The sequence below is a fragment of the Mytilus edulis genome, chromosome 8 (genome assembly GCF_963676685.1).
Source record: "Mytilus edulis chromosome 8, xbMytEdul2.2, whole genome shotgun sequence".
NCBI lineage: Eukaryota > Metazoa > Mollusca > Bivalvia > Mytilida > Mytilidae > Mytilus > Mytilus edulis.
The window spans coordinates 72,324,393-72,343,069 of record NC_092351.1 but is presented as its reverse complement, the minus strand read 5'-3'; the positions used below and the strand labels follow the sequence as shown (position 1 = coordinate 72,343,069).

Genomic DNA, 18,677 nt, shown 5'->3' with positions numbered 1-18,677 from the left:
GCAATATTCCTTTAGCATGATTGAATCTATGTCTATATTTATGTTTTCAATACAGTAATGCAAAAACATTATACGAAATGAGTGACAAAATTTTCAATTGAATAATCATAAAATAACGTTGAAACTTCACAGCTACTTGAATTGGAATGAATTTGCAGAGAATTAAGCGGCATGATATTCAAAACACACTGTGGATAGGTTGATTTTTAGAAATTCTAGGACATGACTACGACTAGTTTGAAAAGTACTCTGTGCAAATCGTATATCCATGTACTGGTTTCCGCAATTATTTTTAAATTAAGACTTGAACAGAATATGGTAATGCTTCTCTGACGCTAATACTAACAATTTACTTCAGTGTCGAGCATGATCCTCTGATAGACGATTGATTTTGTGAAGTTTCAATGTCTACTTTCCCATATCTGTTGTTGTCCCTTTTGGTTCCCCCATCGGGTTTCTCTTGTGCTTTCTTTTCCTCATACAAGAAAAAGAGAGCAGGAAATTCACCACTGCAGAACAACACAAGATACATGTACGCCACAGAGAATGATAATGAAAAACATTCCCCCTACAAATGATTTACGCCTATCTAGAATCGAGGCGAATGGCAATCGTTTTAGGCCGTACGTAGATAAATTTCATGTTGTTGTGTTACTATCATATTGATATTTACCCATCATTTCTTCCTTTTTTTTTGGGGGGGGGGGGGGGGGGGAGGCGGAACTTTGCTGAAAATCAAACGGACTAGTAGATAGATACATGTAGATAAATACTTTATTCTCCACAACCTAACGACGTACGTCCAATGCAAGGTTAGAATATAAACTAACACAAAAATTGCCAGACTGCTTTACGCAAATTAAGTTCAATATGCATTCCCTTATTGATTCATCATCTCAGGCCATTCATTTCAATATTTTCTGCTTTCAAATTTTTTTCTAATATTTATTCATATGTAAACATGAGATATACTATATACAGTATGGCTAGGAAAAAATATAACAGCAAAATAAAGAAAAGAAATATGTGTATTTCCATTTCCGGTTTCGGTGTATGTTCAGTTTTCCATTTCCGCCTTCTTCCAACACCAGTTTCAAACTTAATTTTAGACATGCGTTTGTGTGAAGGGAAAATATCGGTGGTCTTATAATTAAAATGTTGATACACTTTTACTTTTTCGGTCGCGGTTAGTAAACTTTTGCAAGAAACATCTTCTGTAAAATACTGTGGTCTCATGATTGGAAAACGAATGAGATATAACAAATCACCGAGACATTCTCGTATATTCTCGTCTGTTGTCGCTAAACTTTTGTCATTGCATTTTTGTAGACCCCAATGTAGCATTTTTTGGTAAATGTATTCCTCTTCACAGCGGAGTTGATCAGAAACAAGTAATAGTTTAAGACATTCCGCTGACAAATTTCTGAAATCTTTTGAATCAAGAACTTCACTTCCGTGGATGAAAATGAACTTCAATACTTTCGTTTCTAAGTCTTTCATGTTGAAGTCGTGTGCTGTTTGTAGAACAAGACATGCATGATCCACATTCATATGTGAAGCTAAAAATGCATTGCACTCATCTGTTAACAGTTGTAGCATATACTTTTCTGATCCGTATAAAATGTTCTTTACGTTGAAAGAATCCACAGTAATCTTATCTGTATATATAAACCTGCGGGAAAAGAAAATATTGTAGAGAGAAGTGTTAATTCCTTTACCATGTTTACATTACTATATTAAACTGAAGTCAACAACTGCGTTTTTGTCCGTATACCACCAGTTTTTTTATCTTGACATTTCATTGGGGGATATCTGTATGTGGCATAGGGTATCTACATGCACGTCTGTATTTATTATATAGCTCTAAGGAAAATGTTTGAAGTTTGATTAGGAATTATTCTATGATAAATATCACAAACAGTTAGTTCGACTCTTTTCACTGATCTTCAGTTTTCTGTTGTGTTTTGTATACTGTTGTTTGAGTTTTGTCTTTGTTCGTTGTATATCATTGCATTGTCAGTTTATGTGTGACTTATCAGTTTTTCTCTTTGGTATCTTTTGCTTCAATCTTTTATTTTATTTAATCAGACCGATTGGAGAATTTATTCATCTATTCATATTCTTAGTTCCAATGCCATGTGAACGTATATCTTTGTTATTCAATATTATATAAACTATAAAATAGAATCAAACTCTTTGCTTTCAGTTTTCCTAACTGAAAAAAAGGGACAAAAGATACAAGAGGGACAGTTAAACTCATGAACCGAAAATAAACTGACAACGCCATGGCTAAAAATGAAAACGACAAACAATAGTACACATGACACAACATAGAAAACTAAAGAATAAACAACAGGAACCCAATCAAAAACTAATGTCAGGTGCTACGGAAGGGTAAGCAGATCTTTTTTCACATGTGGCACCCGTCGTGTTGCTCATGTTATAACATATCCGGAAAATAGTCTAATTCGGTAGGTCACATTCATGAAAGGGAAGGGGATTGTAGTTACGACGTCAGGAACATATCCGATATCATTTGTGAAACGGTTATTCCATAACGGTCAACCAACTCGTGATGGCGTTCGTAAAATTTACGAAGGGAGGATTTCAACATCACCATTTGGAACTCTTGGTTTAATACCTTCCTTGTGAGCAGCAACCCTTTATCAAGGAAATCATAATACGGAATACAGGCGCGGAAATATGGTATCAATTGGGAGATATATATTCCGTATGCAGGCGCTTGGAAAAAACGCAAGCATACTAGGTTCCAGTAATCTGTATTGCATCATTGTAGGAATCTTAGATTTTATTATATACCCATACACACTTTATCTAGGTAGATAACATGCCGCTTGTTTCGGGCGCATAAGGTCACCATTAGAACGACTTTTTAGGGGAAATGATTAGTTAAACAATACAAAGCACTATAATTGTAACTTACTGCAAGATCATATTAAAATATTCCGGTTCTATATCAACTATTTCAATAATCCCCTTTTCTGCCAGTGGTCCTTCAAACATGCTGTAGAATACAGGACTGGAACTAGCCAGCATATATTTATGAGTCTTGATTGTTGTTTTGTCTATTCCGACGTGGAAAGTGACGTCACACATCAGTTGGTTGTTCAGCATATACTTCATTCGATCCGAGAGTGATTTTCTTATTTGCCAATCAGATTTTGCTTCCATGATATTCTAAACTATAATTGCTGAACAAATAAGAAAATATCTTACTGGAAAATAAACATACATTATTTGCTTTGTTTTTGGCCAACAGGGCTATGGATTTTAATAACCCACCCCTATCCACCATAACACAAAATGAATCTCACTGAAACAAAATTTAAACTGTACGTCCTTACAGTATTATCTTGTATACTGAATGTTGCTGCTTGTATAAAATTGGAACTACCGAAAAGCTACATGTACTTATTTGTATTGTTAAAGTCAACTGTTTTAACTGATGAACAGTCTTTGGTTATTCATGTTTTTCTTTATTGTGTTTCGTGTACCGTTGTTTTCCATGCTTGTATATAGTTTTTATCTTATTTAGTCATGCATGACGTTTTCAGTTTTAAGTTTGAATGTCCTTTTGGTATGTTTTGTCACTGTTTTGTTTGTTGTTGCTACAATCTAATATTGTCCTTTCTTTTTTGTGCATGAGTAAACAAAATAATATTGAGATGGAATGTTTAGATCAATTAACTGTTGATTATATTAAATTTTAAGCGGAAAGACGTACCTACATTTTAAGACACGTCAAATGTAATCAATACTCGCAGTTAAAATCATGTCATCCTGCGTTCTAGATAATTTGCCAAGCATACAGAGCCAAAATAAGAAGAAATGTTAGATAAACACCTGCGTTAAAGCGCATTATGCACCCTGGTTTGTTATAAAAATAAAATGGAATGTTCATTAGGTCCACATGGTCCAATGTCTCTTCGCCCTTAAAAAAGGTTGTGTGAACATAAAGTTATCCTTTTTGTTAGCATAGTTTTACATGGCAAGTTAAATAGAATAAAAGAAAAACAGCTCCGTTTTAGTTTTTACAATTAACGTCCAACAGTTCTATCACGGCCTGGATGACAAGTTTCCAAAATATTTACTACATCAAAAGAGAGTTTCTTTACATCAATTTTAGCATACTCTTGTAAATGTTGGATATTTGAAAAAAAAAACAATGCTTTAAATCTAGATTTAAATAGTGTACATCTCAAGCCACAAAATAAAAATAGTATTCAAGCTTTTTCTCAATCACTACAATAGCACGAAACAAGTGCATGTGCAATGCATGTTAAAGTAAACACTATAAGAAATGACTCAGATTGGATTTTGATAATCTTTCATCTTTTATTGATGATTACAAATATAATAAGACCTGGATGCAAAATGAATTAGACTTACCAAATAGGAAAAAATGAGAGACGATTGCCAATTTCAAAAAGGAAGTAAATTGTTAAATACATGACTTTGTATATATTTTGATAAATATTATGTCACTAAGGCCACCATGGTCACATGCAAATCTAAATATAAATAGATTTTGCTTTCTTCCTGTTCTTTTTTAATTGGTATCAAAAAATAACTCCGCAAATTTTGTCGTATACAATTTATATGATATGAGGTAAGATATAATTTAAATTCAAAACATATCACGAAATGGTTGAAGGCATACATGAATTAATAACATTTCTAAATTAGAGCTTTGTCACTCACCTGTATTATTGTTCATTTTAATTATTTGACTCGCTATTTGACTTTCATAATTATCGATTGTGATTTGCTTCTCATCTTGGCTGTTAAGTTTCTGTCTATCAACTATAGTTTTCGCAAAAAAAACCAAAAAAGAACAAAAAGCTTTTATTAACAGTAAGGATTCGACTGACAATTTTGGATATTCAATTATTTAAAGCCCTTTGAGAATGTACTTATGTGAGGTGAGGTAAAAATTAAGAAATTAAGAAATTAAAATTGATACTATAAACTGGTAGAGCATCAATTAAGGATAAAGATAAGCTAAAAATATTGATAAGTCAAGGACCTCCTTTTCGAGATATTTGAGATTTCAAATATGACGGGAAAAGGCTAACTCTGACGTTTACCTTATATTTGCATTGGTATTATTTGGGTCTCAAAACAAAAGAAAAAAAATCAAGAATCTTCTAAAATTTTGGTAAATGACCTTTCATGAGCTATTAAGTCTTATATGAAAAAATAAATGACTTTTGGGTGTTATGGGGCAAAATATTTTACATTGTATTGTATGGAAAAACACAAAGGAGTCCGAACATTTGACACAAATTCCAAAACCTCACCTATGTACATCCTTAAGGTATTGCCTTTCTGGTCCATTTCTTATATATGATAATTCCTATAGTCTCATGATAAATGGCAGAAAATAATCTGAACAGAACTGTCAGATCGATACTGTTACCGGATATAGATTTATCATCGTACTAAGTGATGCAAAATGTCTTAATTGAATCAACAGATGTTACAGTCTTAAAATGGTATTTTTGTATTTGTTATGACTCACATTCTTTTAAATGTATTTGACCATATATTTGTTGCTTCGAGTTGTATCTGGTGTTCGGTTTGCTATGTTGATTTATTCCATGACAAATCTTAATTTGAAGCTGGCATGATATCCGAAAACTTCTTTATTTATCACAATAGATAAAATTGAAAGTACCGTTAAACGACTTAATATATGTATGATGATACATATAAGTCTTAAGACAAACTAATAAAGTTAGCGCCATGTCAAAAACAATATAAACAAAAACAATGAAAACAAAAACATCAGTCCACAAAATACAATATAGAAAACTAGAGGATTGAGCAACATAATTCAAGAATATCAACACAGAAGCATGTGAACCGACATTTCAATTCATTGCAAAATATGCTACAAAACATATGTCGCACGGAAATAACAATGTGTTTATATTAAAGCTTTCACACATTTAATAGGGATCGACTTGTAAGATATAGAAGAATTTTTTTTAGTCCTCAAGCTTATATTAATGACAAAACATACAATAATGATATTCGTAAAATAATGAATTCATATTGTGTTACCATTGTATACATCGCCATGTTAACGATGTAAACAATATATAATAGTTCAGACAATATGAACGATGTTGACAAGATATCGTTTTATCATTATAAATATCGTAATGTTAACTATGTAAAAACGATATATTTGCAACATTGTGTAACTCGCGATGTAAACGATGTAAACCAATAGTTCAGACATTATAAACGATGTTGACACAATATCGTATGAACATTGTAAACATAGCGATTTAAACACGATATCTTTATAAAAGTGTATACATCACGATGTTAACGATGCAAACAATATGTACGAGTAAAATGTAAACCATGTTGACCCGATATCGAATTAAAATTGTAAATATCACGATGTCTACAATATTGATAAAACATTGTACACTATACATGGATGTCTCTATGTTACATTTAAAAAAAAGTAAGCAAATGACGAAGCAGATGACCCAGTTAGTATAAAAATATAAAGCTACATGTCTCTCAACAAAAGAAAAATACTAGAGTTGGAGTTGAAATTAAAAGTCAAAAAGTAAAACAGTTTTTGACTTCTGTATATCGATTCAAGAGAATCCGAAATGACGAAAGTTAAACAAATATAAGTTTGTGTTAGGAATCTTTTTAATTCAATTTCTCGTATATGAAGAACATTACTTATAAAAGACAAGTCCTTGAATTTGTCCATTTACTTGACTTGTACTATTCGGTGATGGCAAGGATGGCGGCAGAATGGTGACAGACATACCTTCTTCAGCTACTATATTCTGAATGTATGATTTTCCACTGAACGTTTGAGGTCCAGTGATATGTAGTTGTATTGTATATTGATTATTTTGCAGTATGTTGACCGGAGGAGTCAACTTGATTTCATAAATCTCTTGATCTGCACTGGACATAAATGTTGTTTGTGTTGAACCTACGATGGCAGAACTACATAAGATATTTATCTTTATATCATGAGTTCCAGAATATGTTTTCGATCCGAACAACAGGACAACACAGAGTTTTGCATTTGAAGATGTTTTGAAATCAATACAATCGTCACTGTCAGAGTAACCCCAGACGGAGGACTTGTCTAATTGACATCTTTCAATCCTAATTTCAGAAATGCGCTTATTTGAAGGAAATATATCTGTTGGTTCATCATTATGGTGTTGAAAAACTTTTATTATCTCGGTTGCAGTTAGTATACTTTTGCAAGAAACCTCCCTCGTAAAATACTTTGGTCTCATCACTGGAAAACGTATGAGATATAACAGACCACCAAGACATTCTCTGACATTCTCATCCGTTGCAGGCAATCTTTTTTCCTTACATTTCTGTTGACCCCACTGTAATATTCGCTGGTAAATATGCTCTTCTTCGCAACGAAATTTATCAGAGTTTAGAACTGATTTTAAGCATGGCGCTGACAATTGTAAGAAATCTTCGGAATCAAGAAATCCACTTCCGTTTTTGAAAATAAAATTTAAAACTTTCGTTTTTAAGTCTTCAATGTTGAAGTCGTGTGCTGTTTGCAAAACAACACATACATGTTCTACATCTACATTTGAAGTTAAGAATGCACTACACTTATCTTTTAACAGTTGAAGCATATACTTTTCTGATCCATATAAAAGGTTCCTTACATTATTAGAATCGACAGTAATCTTGTCTGTATATATAAACCTGCGGGAAAAGAAAATATTGAAGAAGAAATTGGTTATTTCTTATACATAATCTTCTTTTCTCAAGTTTCTACTAATTAGATGGGAAATTGTTTTGATTTAAAGTTCATTGTTTTTTAATCGGTGGGAGAATTTGCTTTGTTTATCTTCCAAGTCTCTTCACAAGTGTATCCATATGTTCCTATCGTATATATAAAAAAAAAACATTCATGCTTTCAGTATCTCTAACTGCACAATAGTTTCATTATACTTGCAACACATGTTGTATTTGGTAACATAACTCAACTTTTGCCGCTTGCCTAAAAACTTCACAGTTTACACTACTCTTGTTTGCGGATTAACATTGTCAAAAAAAAAAGCGCAAATGTAACTTACTGTAAGATCATATTAAAATATTCCGGTTCTATATCAACTATTTCAATAATCCCTTTTTCTGCCAGTGGTCCTTCAAACATGCTGTAGAATACAGGACTGGAACTAACCAGCATATATTTATGAGCCTTGATTGGTGTTTTGCCTGTTCCGACGTGGAAGGTGACGTCACACATCAGTTGATTGTTCAGCATATACTTCATTCGATCGGAGAGTGATTTCCCTATTTGCCAATCAAGCTTTGCTTCCATGATTTTCTAAAATACAATTATACAAAAAAAAGAAGGTCTCACTGAAATACTAATATACAAATGAACACACAACAATTGGTTTACTTTTTTGCCAGCAGGACTGCGCAGGTCTTTAATATTCTCAAGAAAAAATATTCTGTTATTTTTAGCCTTTAATTATACATGTTATAAGATTGCACCCTTTTCCTTTTATTAGAGAAATAACCAAACACCGGTATTCAGTGTATAAGACTTTTGTAAGAATTTGCATGTTATTTCCATAGGCCATTGATCAAAATACATTGTGCATGATATGACTCTTAATTAGATTGCCTACTATAACCAATACATGCATATATATATATATATACATATATATATATATATGCATGTCACTGTCACTGAAGACAGCATTTCTGTTTCAAATGTTTCCTTTAAAACTGTCCAAAGTGTATCTATTTGAATTTTGGCGTTAACTGTATGTAGTTAAAGGCAGTCTGACAGATACATGTATCACAACATGACAGAATAAAACAGAATGTCTACTTCTCATGATTAAAAGCATTTCAGACTCTATAGCTTTCTATACCATAATTTGATACGTGTTTCCATCAACATGTGACACATCAAATGTAACCAAATTGAATGCTCGCAGTTATCAAAAATAACTAAGCCTGTTGTATAGAAAGCGTGTCATCTAGGGCTCTAGACAGCAAATTTTGCAAAAGAGAAAAAATAAACGAATAAAAAGATTCCCTTAAGTGATACGTCCTTCTTTTGCATATAAAAATTGTACTTTTTGCATAATATTGTAAAAATTGCATATATTTCATATTCAAATTGGATACTTTGCATATTGAACGAACAAAATGCAATATTTAAAAGGACTTTAGTCGGAACTTGAAGTAAGTAAAATCAAACCGTACAAAAGGTTGCACTCTAGGATAAAATTGTCCCAATTAAGATGTATAAAAAAAACCGCCTTAAACATGACTCTTAAAATTGCTTCCAAACGGAATGAGACCTGGATGCATACTAATAGACTTAAAAACTAAAACAGTCTTACCAAATAGGACAAAATTAAACCTAATACGAAACGATTACAACGTCAACCAGGAAGTAAAATACTACATATGATATAAATACCATGTCACGTGTAAATACAAATCTAAATTTATAAATCGGTTATCATGTTAACCTTTATATCAGACTAACTTTTATCGTGAAAAGTATGTTACTGTACTTTTATTTTACACTAACCACGGGTAGTAAGGTCGTCATATCGAGGAGCGTTTAGTATAGTGATTTTGTCATAGTTTGGATAAGTTTGACATGGTTAATTCATGTTACTTTCCTAAACTTTTGCCTCATGCACTCATGCAGTTCTATTCCACCGTCTCTATTCTCACGAGCAGATGAAAAGCAAATAGATGTTTGAATCTGTATTGGAGGTATCGGAATTGTTGTTTCACGAAATTAATGCAGAATAAGCAAGATATCGGAATTGCTATGGTTTGGTTAAGAGATTGACATGGTTTGGTTAAGAGTCTAGAAATTCGTCATGGTTTTGGTCAAGTTTGTCATGGTTTATAGTACGGTGACCGAGTAAGGAAAAGTCGCTTATTTAAGGAGTTTAATTGTCATTCGGACTATACGGCTGTAAATCACAGTATTGGTAGTTCAAAGGTTAAACTTAACATTTTGACTTGTCGTCAAAAAATCGTACGGTGCAATTTTCGTAAAATGGGCTTTGAAGTACGTTAATTAACTTGAACGAAAAATCGACTAAGAAAAGTTTTGAGGTCAACATTGTAAAATAACATCCGTGATATGATTTCTGTTATTATATACATTGTTGTTACAACTTATTCATATTATTTTAACGATTTTAAAGAAAGTTTAGCAAAATTAATTCGTTATTAAAGAGTTTTTGTAAAATTTTCACACTACGAATACTTTGCATTTAATAGAGCACGTTCCAATTTAATTTCATGATTTTTTTTAACGCAAAATGTAAAATAATTAACATTTATATGTTATTTCATACATTTGTACCTTTATTAATCAATAATATCAAATTCATTTGTCTCAGAAGCACTATTTCAGCAATTCAAGCCAGACAAAATTCATAACGCTCATATGACGGAGCTATTCGAGGCTCATATACAGCCTCTTATAGATGCATATACGCTATTGGGATGTGATGTATTACTTACATTTACAAACTGGGATATGTTCCCTGAAGCAGTAGACATTTAGCTGTCAAAATGTTAGAGCAGAACGAGAGGGAAATTGGTCTCTTCCTTGAGATCGTCATCTCAAATGTAAAATTATATTTTTGTAACCAACCGTACTCCACGAAGGTGGATGCCATTTTACATACTCGATATGCTTCAATTTTCTGTGAACATTTGATCACCTATTATAGATGGCTACTTTGCTTTTTAGACAGATTCCTGGACATTTTAAAAGTACTATGACATGGCAACAGAAAAGACCGTTATAAAAGCCTAAAGGGGATTTACTAGACATTTCATAGAATCCATTAGTCGTGTAATACTGAAAAGGGATGGAAATGCTGAAAATTATGCAAATTCACAGTAAGAAACAAAGCCAACAGCAATTAACAGAGATGAAGAACATGTTATTGCCATTGTGAACCATCTAAATGATCCATGACTGATCCCTTTGGTGTGGAATCCTACCCTCAATGTCTTATCAATATCTCTTCTTAAATGCATGCTTCAAGACATATTCGAGGTTCTTTGCTCACAGTTGTCGAGGAAGGCTTGAAAATGTTTTAACATTTTATCATTAGTGCTCTTTTTTAAGATCACAAGGAGTTTTTATAGTCCAATATCAAAGTCAAACACAAACCTGAAAAATAAATCGGGGGAAATACATTCAGGTCGCATAAATCCATAACTTGTAATTAGACGTGCACTAATTTCGGCAAAATGTAGAGATGATGTTATCATAGAACATGTGTTGTCGCACCCATTCCATTATCCCCTTTTCAAAATGACGGTATCATAAGAAAATCATGCAGGTCGGATTTTGTGAAGCAATTCGAATCTTAAGTCTCTTGTGCACTTTCCCTACCTTCCTTGATATTATCGCTCACAACTTACATAAGAGATGGTATGGCATTGGTTCAATTTATTAATGCTAAGCTGCAAGGTCGCCGCATGTTTTACCTTTAAACATGCGGTGACCTTGCAGCTTACTATTAAAAAAATATGTCCCAGTGAATTTCTATGGCGCACATAGTAGCACATGTTTTTGACCGCTACGACACGAACAACTCTATAAAGTCTGCCGAAAGGGAACGCCGCACAGATACTACATCTTCCATCAAAGTGTATCAGATTATAGAGCGGAGAAGTATTCCTGACTGGAAAACCTTGACAAATCCGATAAGATTCCACCTGATGTGAGCTTTACATAGTCAGAACGTTTGAAACTTAGTTATTTATACCAACACTGTTCATGGCTGTCGTAACTTGTTCAGCACTCAAGAGAAGGCCTATACCAAATGCCTTAAACTTTGACACGGAGTTAAGGGAAATGTGAAAGAGTGGAAGAACAACCATACAGACCTCTTATACAATTGTAATTGTTTTGTGTGTTCGAAACTATAAAAAATAGGACACATACAAGCGAGTTGTGGTTGCAGATGTGGAACATTAGCAGTGTAAATGATGGGCGGAGATTTTCACCCATTCAATAACTATGTGTCTGTCTTTCCCCAACAATTTGTAAACTATTGTCTGCAGCACATGTACTTACCGGATGCGACGCAACTTCGTCTCTGTTTGGAGTAGGTATACAAACTGTCTACAAGACTTCAAAGGACACGCACGACTATTTCAGTTGTGTTTAGAGTTTCGGTAATATTGACAATGATGAAGCCCTTGTTTTGGCATGAAAGATAATTTCAAAGGTTTATGATCAGAACTATCTCTTTAAAACCACTCCATCATAATAATTACTAGTATTCAAGTTTACCACAAGTCAGGTTACCTTCCTGCGAGACGGCACTGAAACAGTATGTTTTACGTACTTCGTTTCAAACTAAAAATTTGAAACGCATTACACATTGCTAAACCCCTATCCGGTCACCTTTAGAATACGGTTGACGAGAGTAAAATGATTCATTACACCCCGTGTATTTTAAAAGGCATATTTCAGCAGAATTCTTGCAGGATCTTGTGTCTTCATTGAAGGAAAATCTGCATGTGAAAGAGTCACGTGTTTGTTCACTACAAAATCTTACATGTCCGGGGCTTTGGTCCTGTAAAGGGTCAGAATTATGTAGAAATTTCAAATCATGTTCCTTGACAATTAACCAGAAGATATAATTCTGTTGTGTGAATCTCTTTGATTGGAATGTTGAATTGTAACTATTTTCGAATAATTTAGTGCTTTTTAGTTTTAATGAATTTCATGAATGGTCTTATGCAAAATATGCCTTCATGACAGAAGGATGCAGGTAAAAATAATATTCATCATTTATTGATGAGGTTGGATGTTAGCCGGTAAGGAAACTACAGTAATTTTAACAGAATATGTGTTGATCTTGTGTAATAGAACAAATATTTGAAAAACGCCAATTTTCAGAATAAATCGATTTCTTTTTCATTTTTTTTTAACATTTTCGAGATGATTCATTGAAAATTGATATAAGACAAGAGGCTGTCACAACGACAGCAAACCGGATTTATTAACATTTATTTGTGTCCTGGCAATATCACAAGAACCATTACTGATGAATGGTGAAAGTGAAAATCGTCAATATCAAATTTGACCTCCATTTTGTCATCAGTATCAACATATTAAAATTTGAAAAGCTTAGATTGAAAGGTTCATGAGTAAATGCACCAACGTGAATGGAAACGCCATTTTACGATCTTTCAAGAACCATAACTCCTGAACGGTAAAAGTCAAAATCGTCATTATTAAACTTGACCTCTATTTTGTCATCAGTAACATCATATTAAAATTTCAAAAGCTTTGGTTGAATGGTTCATGAGAAAATGCACGGACACGACGGGAAACATCATTTTTCAATCTTTCAAGAACCATAACTCCTGAACGGTAAAAGTCAAAATCGTCATTATTGAACTTGACCTCCATTTTGTCATCAGTAACAGCATATTAAAATTTCGGAAGCTTTGGTAGAACAGTTCATGCATAAATGCACGGACACGACTGGAAACTCCATTTTTCAATCTTTCAAGAACCACAACTCCTGAACGGTAAAAGCCAAAATCGTCATTATTGAACTTGACCTCCATTCTGTCATCAGTAATAACATATTAAAATTTGGGAAGCTTTGGTAGAACAGTTCATGCGTAAATGCACAAACACGACTGGAAACTCCATTTTTCAATCTTTCAAGAACCATAACTCCTGAACGGTAAAAGTCAAAATCGCCATTATTGAACTTGACCTTCGTATAGTTGTCAGTAATAACATATTAAAATTTTAAAAGCTTTGGTTGAACGGTTCATGAGTTAATGCACGGACAACATTTGATTGCCGCCCGCCCGCCCGACCGACCGCCCGCCGTACATCCCCAAATCAATAACCGACATTTTTGTCACAGAAATCCGGTTAAAAATGTATGTATCTAGAATTTAACCTAAATTGTTGTATATTTCTTCAAATTTTGAAAGTATAGAAGAAGAAAAAATAAAAACAGAATTTGATCTTTGACCTCATTTTATGCAAAACTGTTACCACATTTCTTGTTGACGACATCGATATTTCAATAGTACTTATTTTGCCGAATCCAATGATATATAATATAGCCATATAGTATGTTTGACGATTAAATCTAAAAAATATTGGGTCTGGTCACCGTACTATTAGATCGAATATAAATATATATGTTTCACTTTAAATACTGAAAATTTGTTTGATAGCGCCTGTTATTGAACGAAGTTAAATTATATATTAACTGTCTAAGAAGAAAAAAAGCCTGTTTAACCAAATTTAGTGGGTGTAATTGTCATAACGTAAATTAAACATGTCATGTTACTTTTCGTAAGTTTTCTACAATATAGTTTTAAAAGTCACTGCTCTTTTAAACTACATTTTTAGCGTCCGATATAATTATACAAATCAATACAAAGCGTTGCTTCTGTTTCACATAGAATCTATTCTCCGTATGCATTTGGTATGTTCCTGCTTGACTCTGCCAAGGATATCGTGAGCGGCATCACTACATGCACTAGTCAAAAAGCTAAGACTTCTAATAAAAAGTTGCAAAAAAGTGGCAGCTAGTCAAAAATTAATTCTTGTGTTTACATTTTTCCTAGAAAACTATACATTTGTTTGTTTTTCTTTATTCTAAATTTTGAACCAGTTTATGATGAATAAAAGGAGATCTGGGGTTATAGGTCCACGAGACAGTAATCCAGCTACAAAACTAACCAGAAGATATTAAGAGGACATCATAAGTCTTCAACCATTTAAGAAACCGAATCGTTACGCGTAACATGGATAACAGTTTCAAAACTTATTGATTTTAAAACTATATGTGAAATTACAATAAAAAACACTTTCAAAGTTCGAATTTAAAATATGAAAGATCACAATTTCGAATTGGGATTTACGCCGACGTAACGTTCATGTTTATCAATTATTATTACGAATCAATAAAACATTTTGTAATCAGTGTATGTAATGTGCGAATCCTGAAATGCCACTTTCACTGTATCCGTGATGAATTTCTTACGTAGAAAGATAAATAAACAGACGACAAATTCACGATTTTTGAATAAAATAAGAAATAATATACAATATGTACTGTTTTTATAAATTCATGACAAATGTATTTGATGCGGACCCTACAGCCATCCAGGTGTAAAATTGATACACAGAAAGACAAATATTAAGAATAGTTAACGAACAGAGCGTACAAGAGTTTTAAAAGTAGCAGTAAAGTGTCATGATGAAGAAAAATGTACCTTCTAACATGATAAATAATGTAGTATAACTTAAAACAGGGTTTGTTGTTCAGCTTGTTGATATTGAATCAAATTCCACTTTGTTGTTTTTGTGATGCGATTCATTTTTACTGTTGAATAATGATATAACAATTTAATTATACCCAACGCAACGAAGTTGCGGAGGGTATAATATTTTTGACCCGTCCGTCCGTCAGTCCGTCCGTCGTACCGTCCGTCAGTCCGTCAGTCCTGTTTTTTGTCATCGCAACTCCTCTCAAACCACACAACAGAATTTCACGAAACCTTTTCAGATAATAAGGACATACTATGTAGTTGTGCATATCGACGGGAAATTGCGATTCAATTTTTTTTCTAGGAGTTACGCCCCTTTGAACTTATTTACTTTAATGTACTACTGCAACAGTTTGTCATCGCAACTCCTCTCAAACCACACGACAGAATTTCACGAAACCTTTACAGATAATAAGGACATACTATGTAGTTGTGCATATCGACGGGAAATTGCGATTCAATTTTTTTTCTAGGAGTTACGCCCCTTTGAACTTATTTACTTTAATGTATTACTGCAACAGTTTGTCATCGCAACTCCTCTCAAACCACACAACAGAATTTCACGAAACCTTTTCAGATAATAAGGACATACTATATAGTTGTGCATATCGACGGGAAATTGCGTTTCAATTTTTTTTCTAGGAGTTACGCCCCTTTGAACTTATTTACTTTAATGTACTACTGCAACAGTTTGTCATCGCAACTCCTCTCAAACCACACAACAGAATTTCACGAAACCTTTTCAGATAATAAGGACATACTATGTTGTTGTGCATATCGACGGGAAATTGCGATTCAATTTTTTTTCTAGGAGTTACGCCCCTTTGAACTTATTTACTTTAATGTACTACTGCAACAGTTTGTCATCGCAACTCCTCTCAAACCACATAACAGAATTTCACGAAACCTTTTCAGATAATAAAAACATACTATATAGTTGTGCATATCGTCGGGAAATTGCGATTCAATTTTTTTTCTAGGAGTTACGCCCCTTTGAACTTATTTACTTTAATGTACTACTGCAACAGTTTGTCATCGCAACTCCTCTCAAACCACACAACAGAATTTCACGAAACCTTTTCAGATAATAAGGACATACTATGTAGTTGTGCATATCGACGGGAAATTGCGATTCAATTTTTTTCTAGGAGTTACGCCCCTTTGAACTTATTTACTTTAATGTATTACTGCAACAGTTTGTCATCGCAACTCCTCTCAAACCACACAACAGAATTTCACGAAACCTTTTCAGATAATAAGAACATACTATATAGTTGTGCATATCGACAGGAAATTGCGATTCAATTTTTTTTCTAGGAGTTACGCCCCTTTGAACTTATTTACTTTAATGTACTACTGCAACAGTTTGTCATCGCAACTCCTCTCAAACCACACAACAGAATTTCACGAAACCTTTTCAGATAATAAGGACATACTATGTTGTTGTGCATATCGACGGGAAATTGCGATTCAATTTTTTTTTCTAGGAGTTACGCCCCTTTGAACTTATTTACTTTAATGTACTACTGCAACAGTTTGTCATCGCAACTCCTCTCAAACCACACAACAGAATTTCACAAACCTTTTCAGATAATAAGGACATACTATATAGTTGTGCATATCGACGGGAAATTGCGTTTCAATTTTTTTTCTAGGAGTTACGCCCCTTTGAACCTATTTACTTTAATGTACTACTGCAACAGTTTGTCATCGCAACTCCTCTCAAACCACACAACAGAATTTCACGAAACCTTTTCAGATAATAAGGACATACTATGTTGTTGTGCATATCGACGGGAAATTGCGATTCAATTTTTTTTCTAGGAGTTACGCCCCTTTGAACTTATTTACTTTAATGTACTACTGCAACAGTTTGTCATCGCAACTCCTCTCAAACCACACAACAGAATTTCACGAAACCTTTTCAAATAGTTAGGACATACTATGTAGTTGTGCATATCGACGGGAAATTGCGATTCAATTTTTTTCTAGGAGTTACGCCCCTTTGAACTTATTCACTTTAATGTACTACTGCAACAGTTTGTCATCGCAACTCCTCTCAAACCACACAACAGAATTTCACGAAACATTTTCAGATAATAAGGACATACTATGTAGTTGTGCATATCGACGAGAAATTGCGATTCAATTTTTTTTCTAAGAGTTACGCCCCTTTGAACTTATTTACTTTAATGTATTACTGCAACAGGTTTGTCATCGCAACTCCTCTCAAACCACACAACAGAATTTCACGAAACCTTTTCAGATAATAAGAACATACTATATAGTTGTGCATATTGACGGGAAATTGCGATTCAATTTTTTTTCTAGGAGTTACGCCCCTTTGAACTTATTTACTTTAATGTACTACTGCAACAGTTTGTCATCGCAACTCCTCTCAAACCACACAACAGAATTTCACGAAACCTTTTCAGATAATAAGGACATACTATGTTGTTGTGCATATCGACGGGAAATTGCGATTCAATTTTTTTCTAGGAGTTACGCCCCTTTGAACTTATTTACTTTAATGTACTACTGCAACAGTTTGTCATCGCAACTCCTCTCAAACCACACAACAGAATTTCACGAAACCTTTTCAGATAATAAGGACATACTATGTTGTTGTGCATATCGACGGGAAATTGCGATTCAATTTTTTCTAGGAGTTACGCCCCTTTGAACTTATTTACTTTAATGTACTACTGCAACAGTTTGTCATCGCAACTCCTCTCAAACCACACAACAGAATTTCACGAAACCTTTTCAGATAATAAGGACATACTATGTAGTTGTGCATATCGACGGGAAATAGCGATTCAATTTTTTTTCTAGGAGTTACGCCCCTTTGAACTTATTTACTTTAATGTATTACTGCAACAGTTTGTCATCGCAACTCCTCTCAAACCACACAACAGAATTTCACGAAACCTTTTCAGATAATAAGAACATACTATATAGTTGTGCATATCGACGGGAAATTGCGATTCAATTTTTTTTCTAGGAGTTACGCCCCTTTGAACTTATTTACTTTAATGTACTACTGCAACAGTTTGTCATCGCAACTCCTCTCAAACCACACAACAGAATTTCACGAAACCTTTTCAGATAATAAGGACATACTATGTAGTTGTGCATATCGACGGGAAATTGCGATTCAATTTTTTTCCTAGGAGTTACGCCCCTTTGAACTTATTTACTTTAATGTATTACTGCAACAGTTTGTCATCGCAACTCCTCTCAAACCACACAACAGAATTTCACGAAACCTTTTCAGATAATAAAAACATACTATATAGTTG

At 33.5% G+C, this 18,677-nt stretch overlaps 2 protein-coding genes across 3 annotated transcripts; both read right to left on the bottom strand.

Moving 5' to 3' along the window:
* Positions 1-924: 924 nt before the first annotated feature.
* On the bottom strand, positions 925-4,498 carry LOC139486194 (BTB/POZ domain-containing protein 6-like). Of its 2 annotated transcripts, XM_071270983.1 has the most exons (3): positions 4,411-4,498; positions 2,945-3,212; positions 925-1,672 (listed from the first exon to the last, which is right to left on the bottom strand). In XM_071270983.1, the coding sequence occupies exons 2-3, from the start codon at positions 3,190-3,192 to the stop codon at positions 946-948; spliced, it is 975 nt and encodes a 324-aa protein (XP_071127084.1). In that variant the 5' UTR covers positions 3,193-3,212; positions 4,411-4,498; the 3' UTR covers positions 925-945. The 2 variants fall into 2 exon arrangements, with proteins under 2 accessions (XP_071127084.1, XP_071127085.1); XM_071270984.1 differs by lacking the exon at positions 4,411-4,498 and having other exon boundaries at positions 2,945-3,233.
* Positions 4,499-4,929: 431 nt separating this feature from the next.
* On the bottom strand, positions 4,930-9,470 carry LOC139486193 (BTB/POZ domain-containing protein 6-like). The gene is made up of 3 exons (XM_071270982.1): positions 9,414-9,470; positions 8,121-8,374; positions 4,930-7,746 (listed from the first exon to the last, which is right to left on the bottom strand). Exons 2-3 carry the CDS (start codon positions 8,366-8,368, stop codon positions 6,729-6,731), a joined length of 1,266 nt encoding a protein of 421 aa, XP_071127083.1. The 5' UTR covers positions 8,369-8,374; positions 9,414-9,470; the 3' UTR covers positions 4,930-6,728.
* Between the last annotated feature and the right edge of the window lie 9,207 nt (positions 9,471-18,677).

Coding starts and splice junctions, on each gene's coding strand:
- LOC139486194 (XM_071270983.1), bottom strand. CDS start 3,192: ATGGAAGCAAAATCTGATTGGCAAATAAGAAAATCACTCTCGGATCGA. Junction 1,673..2,944: donor TATTTTAATATGATCTTGCA/GTAAGTTACAAT, acceptor CTTTTCCCGCAG/GTTTATATATACAGATAAGA.
- LOC139486193 (XM_071270982.1), bottom strand. CDS start 8,368: ATGGAAGCAAAGCTTGATTGGCAAATAGGGAAATCACTCTCCGATCGA. Junction 7,747..8,120: donor TATTTTAATATGATCTTACA/GTAAGTTACATT, acceptor CTTTTCCCGCAG/GTTTATATATACAGACAAGA.